The 11,173-nt window shown below is 33.5% G+C and overlaps 2 protein-coding genes across 3 annotated transcripts; both read right to left on the reverse strand.

Annotated features, from left to right (window-relative positions):
• Positions 1 to 1,876: 1,876 nt before the first annotated feature.
• Positions 1,877 to 7,514, reverse strand: LOC113865112 (TMV resistance protein N-like). Of its 2 annotated transcripts, XR_003504963.1 has the most exons (6): positions 6,934 to 7,505; positions 5,057 to 6,164; positions 4,681 to 4,953; positions 3,757 to 4,566; positions 2,391 to 3,017; positions 1,877 to 2,300 (listed from the first exon to the last, which is right to left on the reverse strand). XR_003504963.1 is itself a non-coding variant. In XM_027499478.1 (5 exons), the coding sequence occupies exons 1-5, from the start codon at positions 7,407 to 7,409 to the stop codon at positions 2,481 to 2,483; spliced, it is 3,204 nt and encodes a 1,067-aa protein (XP_027355279.1). In that variant the 5' UTR covers positions 7,410 to 7,514; the 3' UTR covers positions 2,101 to 2,480. The 2 variants fall into 2 exon arrangements, 1 of the variants encoding a protein (XP_027355279.1); XM_027499478.1 differs by having other exon boundaries at positions 2,101 to 3,017; positions 6,934 to 7,514.
• A 1,245-nt stretch (positions 7,515 to 8,759) lies between these two features.
• On the reverse strand, positions 8,760 to 10,286 carry LOC113865260 (probable E3 ubiquitin-protein ligase ARI7). Its single transcript, XM_027499695.1, has one exon. The coding sequence runs from the start codon at positions 10,284 to 10,286 to the stop codon at positions 8,760 to 8,762; it is 1,527 nt and encodes a 508-aa protein (XP_027355496.1).
• Positions 10,287 to 11,173: the final 887 nt, after the last annotated feature.

The following is an 11,173-nucleotide window of genomic DNA, read 5'->3' on the forward strand; positions in this document are numbered from 1 at the left end:
ATCTACACATTACCAAAAGATGAAAAAATAACAGACTCAATAAACCAGAATATTAGATAATATCTCCCTTCTAATTGTGTATATCTTTTGTCTACTAATCTAGCCTTATACCTCTCTATAGTACCATTTGCATGATATTTAACCATGTGGGCCCATTTGCATACAATTGGATTTTTACTTTTAGAAAGATCAAGAATAGACCAAGTCTAATTATGCTCAAGTGCCAATAACTAAGCATCCATGACCTTTTTCCAATAATCAAATTTAGAAGTTTGAAGGTAGGTTTTGGGTTCTAAAATTGAGGTAACAACTAAACAATTTTATTTTTTTTATACATTTTCTCCTTTTGCCAAATTAACCAAAATGAGAATACTTCTTACCTTGGTTGCTACAAAAGGATGGTTTTTAAAGCAATTGGATGTTAATAATGCTTTTTGTATGGTGATTTACATGAAGAGGTTTACATGATTCCTCCACCTGATTTGCTAACTTCACATTCTTCCAAAGTTTGCAAATTACACATGTCTATCTATAGTTTAATGTAGGCTAGCTACCAATGATATTTAAACTTTATTCTGCACTGATTTCTTTAAACTAACACCAATCATCAGATCACTCACTCTTTGTAAAAGTCACTTCATCTTCATTCACAACTCTTCTAGTGTATGTTGATGATCTTGTCCTTCTAAAAATAGAATGGAGGAAATTAATCATGTCAAACGGTTTTTGCGTAACAGCTTTAAGATCAAAGATCTAAGTCCTCTTAGATATATCTTAGACCTTGAAATTGTTTGGTCTAAAGATGATATGGTCCTTATTATAACTTTTGGAAGTTAGTGCTCTCCTTGCTTCTAAACTTGTCAATACACCTTTTAACCATTCCACTAAATTGAAAGTTGATCAAAGTACCCTTTTTTCTGATACAACAACTTATAGAAGATTAATTGGCATATTGCTCTATTTGCCAACTATTAGACCTCATGATATCTTTTATTCAGTTCAATAGCTTAGTCAATTTCTTTCTAAGCCCTTAGATACTCATTTTAAGGGAGAAACTAGAGTATTAAAATATCTGAAAGCAGCTCTAGCTAAAAGCATTTTCTTCCCAGCTTATTTGAATTTGAAACTCCATAGTTTTGTTGACTCTAACCTGGCTTGTTGCCTTGATAGCCACAAGTCTATTACAGGTTATTGTGTTTTTTTTTTTTTTTGCTCTTCCCTCGTTTCATGAAAATCTAAAAAACAAAATACTATCTACAGGTCTTCTTTAAAAGCTGAGTATAAGGCCTTGACAAGTCTTACATGTAAAATTTAATGGCTTAAATATTTATTAAAGGATAAGCTAAAGTATAAGGCTTTGACAAGTCTTATATGTGAAATTTAATGATTTAAATATTTATTAGAGGATCTGCATATACATTTGTCTAATTTAACTTCTGTTTATTGTGACAATAAATTTATCATATATTTTGACCATAATCTCAACTTCCATGAGAGAGCAAAACATATTAAAATTAATTGTCATGTAATATGAGAAAAAATATAATATACTCTTATTCATTTATTTCATGTTAATTCTTCTTAACAACTAGCCGATGTTTCTACAAAGCCTTTTCATTCTACTTTATTTATTCAATTTCTTACCAAGTTGGGTCGTTGTGATCTTCATAACCCAAATTGATGGAGATATTATCTAATATTTTAATTTATTGAGTTGATATTTTAGTTTATTAAATCTTTTATTTTTTTCATTTCTTTGTAATACGTGGATATAAAAGCCATAATAGCTTTTCTTTTTGTAAGATACATTCATTCAATTCTGAAAATAAATATATATTTTTCTTTTTTTCTAAACATTAGAGAGAAAAAAGTGTAAGAAATGACAAATTTTCTATATATATATATAACTTGTCCTGCGTGATCGCTATCCTTTGTATGCTTCCTCAGCAATGGAGAATACTCCTCAAATATTAATGCGCGCAAGATGACACTCAACATTGAAAGACATATTTGGGCAACACAATATATTTAGTTGCACCGGTGAGTTGTGCAACACCTATGAAAAGACATATTTGCCATTATTCTTGCTATATTTAACTTGCAAGATGACCCTCAGCATGAAAATTAAGGTAGTGCAATAACAAGAAGTTTGTAGACATAAATCTAAATTTTAATGATCGAAAGCATCATCCACCCTCGCTGCTTCTTAAATCTCCCAAAGGGGCTCCAGACAACCCCACTTCCTCATGCCCATGTCGTAGGAAATGGAACCCCATCATTGTGCTTTGTTTTCCATTCTCCTAGAATAAGTGGAAATGGGAAAATCTATATAAACATAAAGAATACTAATTGAATTAGGTGAAAAGGGAAATTCGAAACAATAGGCTCACCTTTTCCTCATTTTTGAGGCATATTTTCCCTTATCCTTAGACTTGTACTTCCTCATGACTTTCTTTGGTGGTTCATGCTGAGGATAAAATTTAACTCTTACGTTTTAACACATTTCTTGCAATACTAGTGGATGTTAAGCAAAACCCAGTGGAGTTAATGGATTTGGGACTCTTGAATTGAATGTCTTCCATGTTTATTTGTTGCTTGTACACATAAACACCAGAGCTACGTATGGTGAAATCTGTTGAGTCACATACAGCTTGTATTTCCACATCATTCCAATCATGCATTGGTAATGCACCAAGGCTTTCCCACTCTGCTTCTCGAAAAATTTGTCGTAGATCCCACAATAACAAATTACCTTCTATAATTGGACAGTGTAAATGGCTTGGACTATTTTTCCTGTGCACTTCACGACCGTTAATGCGCACATAGACCTCAACATGGCACTCTCTGTCATCCTCTGTTTTCACATTGCCATGTCCTAAAACAAATGCCAAAGCCATGGAAGGAAACTTGCCACGTGTGCAAAAAGACACAGCCCCGTCTTCACAACGATGATCAAACCAATCTGGAATTGATGTTTCTGGCATTTTGATTAGTAAGTCACGAACCTCGTTCATTGCCTGAGACATTAAAATAACAATGACCATGATGTTTCTTTCTCGTATCAGACAGGAACAAACTCAAATTATCCGTTTTGTTTTCTCTAAGGAAAGAAGTCTATAAAAGGTATTTGAAGTTTGAACATGGAGCTCTGGAAATATCAATTATTTTTTAAACTAAGCTCACAAAATAAATGGAAAAAAATTCAATTAATTGTAAAAAAGAATAACAGAAATGGTTGTTTCAGGAAAATAGCTGTATCGTCAACAAATGTTAAATATGACTATATCACAAAGGTTATATTTCCCCAACATATTCTATTTTACTTCTCACTTCTAGATATTAATTTGAAGTAGCATAACTTTAAAAAGAAAAGTATAAAATTAAAAAAACTCAGTGACTGAAATTCAACTAAATAAATACTTTTTCACGGATGAAATTTTAATTAAGTACACTAAATAAAATATTAAGGAAATTTGATATATGACCTTATAACCAGCTCGGAAACAAAGTGGTTTAAAACCGTTGTCTTAAAGAATGAATTGTATTTACTCTTTTATCTATTTTATTAGAACAAAGAGTAACATTAAATAAATTGAATACCCATGAATCTTTCTAATTTTGTAGAAAATTCAGTATATACAAGTAAACGTCACCTAATTGTGAAATTGTCTTTGTATAGAGAAAAAAAAAATGTGCACCCTAACTTGTATCCTAATGCCAGAAATAAAAGGACAATGAGAAAAGAAACAAAAAAACCTGAGACCATAACCAGCCTGATGACTCTGTTGTCAATGACGTACAATTCTCAGCCTTTATTATCTTCAAATTTGAGGGAAGCTGTGGAATGTCTTGAAGCTTCTTGCAACCAGTGACATCCAGTTCTAACAAATTAGCACACTCTTTAATGCATTCTGGAAGGGAAACAAAATCATTCCCTGATAGAAATAAACCTTGCAGTTTTGAAAAAATATCAAGAACAAGGTGAAGATCTTCATCCAATATGCCACAGTTCTCAAGATTCAAGAATTGTAAATTTGGGCGTCCAGCTACTACCATATGGTTCTCTTGCATTGATTTTCTAAATGATTTTCTACTGCGTGGTCGACTATCTCCCAGTAGAAGCCAGCCAAGATTTTGCAACATGAATAAGCTACTTGGTAAATGTCTAAGATTCTTGCAACAATTCATATCTAGAAGTTCGAGTCCTGATAGATTGCCAATAGAATGTGGTAGCTCTTTAATACCGGTATCTTCAGCAAGAATTGTCTTTAAAGCATCCATCTTTCCTATTATGTTTGGGAAGTAGTTAAGACTTTTGCAACCAGTGAGATCAAGCATTTCTAGAGATGCCATTTTGATTTTATGGGGAAAGGTTATAAGCTTGGTGCAACCACTGACATCTAACTGAATCAGCCTAGAGAGAGATCCAACAGAATTGTGAATCTTTGTAACATTGCAGCAATCCTTAAAAACCAGTTCTCTTAAATTTGGTGCTCCAGATACATCAGGTATTTGAGTTATGAATTCACAATGTGAGAAATACATATCTGTCAAATACTCGAATCTCTGCACATAAAAAACAAAGAGAAAAAGAAAAGCACAATAGCACTAAGTGATATTGAATTATGATACAAGTTGCAAATAAAATGATTGTTGTTGGGCATCAAGGAACAGTTGTACCTTCAATGGCTCTTGCAATCTGAAAAGGCTGTGGCGTAACTTTAAGACAACAATGTTTCTGGGATAAAAGCCCTGTGGTAATGATGTTGAAGGATATCCCTCCCAATCAAGCAACCTCAAGTTATTTGGCAGATGCTTGGGGGCAGTTGAAAAGCATGTGTTTCGAACAATGAGAATTCTAAGATTATTAATCTTTTCAAAGGAAGTTCCATTCCACTCCACTTCTTCATTTTCTGGAGGATCAAGCATCATTCCTTCAATATTTCTACTTCCCTTTAAAACAAGTGGTTAGAAGTAAAGTTAATTAGGTATTGCCTATTGTGGTCACCATTTTAATGAGTAAAAAACAAAGAAGATACATAAAATGGATTCTTACAGAATTTTCATGTAGTATTCTACAAATATCATCATGACACCATAATCTGCTGCGTTGACCAGGTTCTGATGGTGCCTCCATTCTAACAATATCTTTACCCATTTCTTGGATAAGATCATGCATCCACAAGCAGCCAAATCCATTGACAGATAAGAGATATTTATCAACAAGTACCTCAATGTAAAATTTTGCACCAAAACCACTTGCATCTAGTATCTCTTCAACAAATTCCAAAGGCCTCCTTTTGAAGAAACAAGCAATGTCTAAGAAAATACACTTTGCATTATCCTCTAAGTTGTCATAGCTTATTTTCAGTATGTCCAGAACGTTTCTATCTGGAATACTCTCATATTGCTTCAAAATACATTTCCATGCCTCTAAGCTTTTATGAGTCAAATTGGAACCAATTACTTCTAAAACCAATGGAAGGCCCTGTGCATAACTTACTACATAATTAGACATTTCTTCATAGCCTGATGCAGGTTGAGTCATATTAAAGGCATGCCAAGAAAAGAGTTCAAGAGCGTCATGATCATTCAGTCCCTTCATTTGATATGTCCTGTTGACATGAGGGGAAGTCAGCAGATGTTTATCCCTTGCTGTTATAATGATCCTGCTACCCGAGCCAAACCAGTCACATTTTCCAGCAAGTTTTTCTAACTGTTCTACATCATCAACATCATCAAGAACCAGAAGAATTCTTTTATGGCAAAGCCTGTGCTTTATTTTAGAGATTCCTTCATCAACACTACCCACCTTAATTTTTGTCTCCTCAAGAATCTCAGATAGAAGTGATTGTTGGAGACGTACTAGGCCCTTGTACTGCTTTGAAATTTCTCTGACATCAAAAAGAAAACATGAACCTTCAAATTGGTGGAAGGTTGAATGATACAAAGCCTTGGCAAGGGTTGTCTTGCCAATCCCACCAGCTCCATGAATTCCCAACATGCATACATTATTATCAGATTCAGACACACTATCCAGCAGTGACTTCACTTCTTCCATAGGAAACTTGAGTCCGACTATGTGCTCACTGATATGTGTTCGTTTAGGCGGTAATGTTTTGAATATCTGTTCAGCAATCCTTTCAATGAACATAAATTCATCCCTGCATAAATGAAAGGACCATAAATTCATCCCTGCATAAATGTGGTGCTTTCTAAATCGTCAAGTTGATACATCAAAACTCCTTTCTGTTTGGTATAATCACCCAATCATGTAGCAGTTTAGGCAGAATTATGTTGCACAATTACCGATTCAAATATCGAGTATGATATTAAAACGTGAGTACGATAATATATATTAACAACAATATACTTATATTTACTTATGTACATTGCATATTTTAAGATAATTTTCATCAAATTTTAGTTAACTAACAACTTTACAAAAAAAAATTATCCCTAAACAATAAGAAATATTCCAACAAATTATATAAAATATAAAAATTATTAATTATCAAACATGTAATATGAATGCAAGGGTATTTTACGTGAATATGTATTCAACGTGAATAACACACACATATGTTTTTTCAATATCCGTGAATAGAAAAACAGAAAAACATATGACAAGAGATATAAGCGCAAAATGCTGGGTTATATGAAATTGAAGATAAAACTTTTGTGGCTTCGTTTTATAAAAATCAACCAAAATAAGAGACACAAATATATACACTCAGCCATATTTTAAATGTATTTATTTTGAAGATAATATGTATTATGTATATAAAAGATAAAAAGTAAGAAAGAAATAAAAACAATTATATGTATAATATCATATGGGGTATTACTTTTGAGTAGATAAAACAACTTATCGAAGCATAATTGTTTGAATGGGAAAACAAGGAAATAGTAGAGTGTTGGTATGATATATACCCATGTTGAAAATGCCATCCTGAGAAGGTGGCAGCTTGAGACAAAGCGAACCTCCATTTGTTGACCTTTTGCAAATCATGTCTGAACCTATGTTCAAGAGTAGCCATGGCTACCCCATAACTATTCCTCTGGAGCCGTACATCGGAGGGATCGACCTTGTAGAAGATTGGGCAAAGGGGCTGATTCTTTTGCTCCTTACACTCAACAATCTTGACAAGTTCATCGAGACACCACGTGGAAGTTGCATAATTTTCGGAAAAAACGACGAGGGAGAGGCGTGATCTTTCGATGGCTTTAAGAAGGGTGGCTGAAATCTTTTTCCCTTTGCCCAATTTCCTGTCGTCGATGAAGGTGTTGATTCCCTTTCTTCTCAAAGCATCATAGAGATTTTTGGTGAAAAGGTGACGCGTATCTTCTCCCCTGAAACTTAGGAAAACATCGTAATAGTGTGTCTGCACTGTTCTCCCAGTTGCCATCGGTGTCAGCTCGTGCCACTCACGCTTCCATTTTCAGACTTCGAACTTCCAAGTCGTCTTCTATCTACTTCCCCTTTTTATTATTCTTTGTAACCACTGTTGGCCCACGTGAAATTGGTGTTTTTATACATTTAAAAGGAATACGCTATTAATTAGATCCGGATTGAGTGCAGTCCAAGCAGAAAATGTACAGTATATGCAAAAATTTACATTTTTAGTTAAACAAAAATGTATTATTTTAAATAAAAATATAAAATAACATAACTGCACGACTCAGTTCCTATTAGTTAAAGTTGTACTACGAATTTGTCTGATCTTTATCTGAATATAAGAAAACACTACTCATGGATTATTGATATTTTAAAAAGATTAATTTGTTATTTCATAATAACTACTTCAATAAAGGTGTTAATTAAATCTTTATAAAATTAATTATGAAAATTTGTTATTAATACAAATGTGTTGAGGCATTTTCGTAGGTGTTCACATCGCTCGTGTTAAGGAGCGACAATAACTCATGTAGGAATCGTCTCAAACGTCAAAGAAAGAAGACCAGTACGTCAACATGCCTATCTTAGACTTGGTCTAAGAAGAACAAACACTTCCAACCATAGACCTGTAATCATCCCCCTAATGTTAGGCATAGTTCTACAGTCAATTAATTAATTATCTGCTTATCTCAATTAATCTTCAAACAAATAAAATATATTTTATATATTATTAAGTAAATAATATACTGGATTTCATCGATTGTGATATAAGATGGATCCTTGTTACTGTACAAAGTAAATATCTTTTGAGTGACCTTACATTTATTATGTATTTTGAGAATATAATACAATAACAACAATTAATCCCTTTTTGATATGCTGGAATAGTTGTTGACTGGTAGCAGATCATCAGGTCCGAAACAACAATCAAATTCATTTCCATTCAAATAATATATCATCAAGAAATTAAGAAAGGCATGGAAGGCCTAGCAACAATTCGACTATATATATTTTCCATCAAAGAAACGTCTGATTAATGACATTAAACAAAACCAGTCAAAGAAAATTGAGGAATTCAAATAATGGCCGACAACAGTGATTACCAATTTCAAATATCCTAAATCATAAACTTATAAGTCATTCTAACATGTATAAAGAAGAGAAACTTGAAAAAAAAAATACAAAATAATTAGCTAGCATTGCTTGCACGCCTACTCATCATCATCAGAGAACTGCTGTGGGCATGATTTATACACCCAATAACTGAGTCAATAAGATTGTAATGATCACAAAACTCGCATTGCCAGAATTCATTATCCTTGATCAGTTCATAAACGTTGGTAGATCTCATTCTTCCCTTTCACTCAGCATGGCTTTTAACATGCACATCAACCAACCCATTCTCCAACGCCCTCACAAGATTCTCAAAATAAGTCTTGGTCACATTCGTTAGAGTAGTTAGCTTGAAACGAAAACCATTACTTTCTTCTGTCTCATCAGTATTCAGATACTTCCACAGTTCATTTTCTGCACAGTGATGAAGCCTTTCCAATGCTGCCTCAGCCTCACCTTGTGTGTACTCAAAAAACTCCTTCTTAGCCTCTTCACCCTCGGGTAGATAGTATCCATATGCATAGCTCCATTTCAATGCCCTTCTACACTCAATCACCTGTTGCCACGCCCTTTTTATGAACTCAAAATTAGCTTCTGACTTTTGATATAACCTACTCAGTCTATGTATGTGCACATTACGTAGGTCAATCAGATGCTTAAGCGCAGTTGTTCTTGAAAAATCATTGCTAGCCCAACGCTCATAGTAGTGAGTGTACCTCTCCAAATAACCACTCGCCCTTTTTCTCCTCGCATCCTCTTCCTTTTTCGCGTCAAATTTCTCAGCTGGAGCATCAGTAAAACGGTTGCAACCTGTGGCATTACACGTAGACCAACCACGAAGACAATACCAGCAGAAGTCAAACCCACACCTGCATCTCATGTGCATGCACCCTTCGTTTTTTTCAATGGCTCTCTTGCATCGAGGGCAGGGTTTGGTATAGGCAAGAATCCAAGAAGTGTTCTCAGATTCAGAATTATTCTTAGCGATCCATTTATTCACAGTGTCACAATCCACAGGGCCATGAGCTTCTTCCCCACAACTCCAACAAAAGCTATGATAACAAACACAAGTAACAAACGAATTAGTTCTAGCACCGTCAGATTCAAAACTCACAGCATAATCACAACCCGGACCAGGACACCACTTCATCTTCTTGTTGTTTTCCACGTAGGATCGAAGCAGAAACCGATCGTACTTTTTCTTATTTGACTCACTCGCAAGTTCACGAACCATGTCTCCATCCACAGCTACTTTGCAAGAGGGTTGAGGGCATGGAAGTTTCAAGCACTTATCAGGGCCACCATTGATGCTTGTATCCACATACTGCTTATAGCAATCGATGCAATATGAATGACCACACCCGGCTGACTTAACCCTATCGCACGAAACGACGTCGAAGCAGATATCACACATTAGGGTTTCAGAGTGTGGAAACCCAACCTGTTTTAGCAACCCTACGGCTTTGCGAACTCTTTCTTCGTCATTGAACCACGCTTCGTGCACGTTCATCACACTCCACTCGTAGTGGATGAGCAGAAGGCACGCGGAAACTCTTGGTATCGATAGAACACACGATACCTCGTTGATGTCGAGATCTTGAAGCCGCTTGACGTCGGATTCGCTCAAAACGGCGTAGTTTTTTTGCTCAACTTCGGATGGATTTTCAACTTCCTCCAAATAGTTGTCGTCCTCGTCGATGCTTGGAAGATCCGAAGCATCATCTTCAAAACTAGCAACCTCGTCGTCGCTGAAAGGGTCAAGGTCGGAGTCCATGAAAGGAAACACAGTGTAGAAGGAATGCTAACAACAAAACTAAGAACTAAAAGAGAAATTTGGGAAATTAGGTTGAAACTATTTGTTATTGAGAAACAATATATATAGGGGTTAGTATCACTAGATTTGAGTTGGGTTAAAATTTAAATTGTTTTTATAGTAAATATAAGTTTTGTATAATATTATTTGAATCCAATTTAAATAATTGATAATAGAATTTTTTATATTATTATTATTTATAATTATTTTTTAATTTAGATCATAAATATCTTTCATTGGAGATAATATTTTCGAGGTAAATAACATTATTATTGACAACAAATTTTTTTTGATAATTTAATTATTTATATATTATTTTTAAGCTTATATAATAAATATAACAGTAGATTTTTTTAGTATTTAATTATTTATATATTGTTATATTATTGAATTTTATGATAATTAATATAAAATTATAATTAATAAAGAAATTTAAATTAATATACTATAATTAATTAATAATGTAAAATGAATATGAGGTCAGCGGCGATAAATTTGAGTTGCTTCAAATTTAAGCTATGTTTATCAGGTTTAAGATAAGTTTACATGGAGTGAGGTAATTTGAATATAATTTAAACAGATTAGTGGTATACAAAACTTACATGTTATCTGTTAGAAGATTGTCATATAAATAAGAATTATTGACTTTTAAAATGGTAAGTATAAAAATTACTTATAAAATTAATTTAATTTAAATTTATTATAATTGATTGATAATATAAAGTGTTTTTTCAATTTTAATATTTTCTTTCAAATACTTTACAATAATTTTGTTTTAATTAATTTTTTGATATATTTTTTCTTATATATCTTCACTAAATGCAAATTTATTTAAGTTAGATGCCAAC

The sequence above is a fragment of the Abrus precatorius genome, unplaced genomic scaffold (assembly GCF_003935025.1).
Source record: "Abrus precatorius isolate BTA unplaced genomic scaffold, Abrus_2018 Scaffold4, whole genome shotgun sequence".
In the NCBI taxonomy this organism is placed as follows: domain Eukaryota; kingdom Viridiplantae; phylum Streptophyta; class Magnoliopsida; order Fabales; family Fabaceae; genus Abrus; species Abrus precatorius.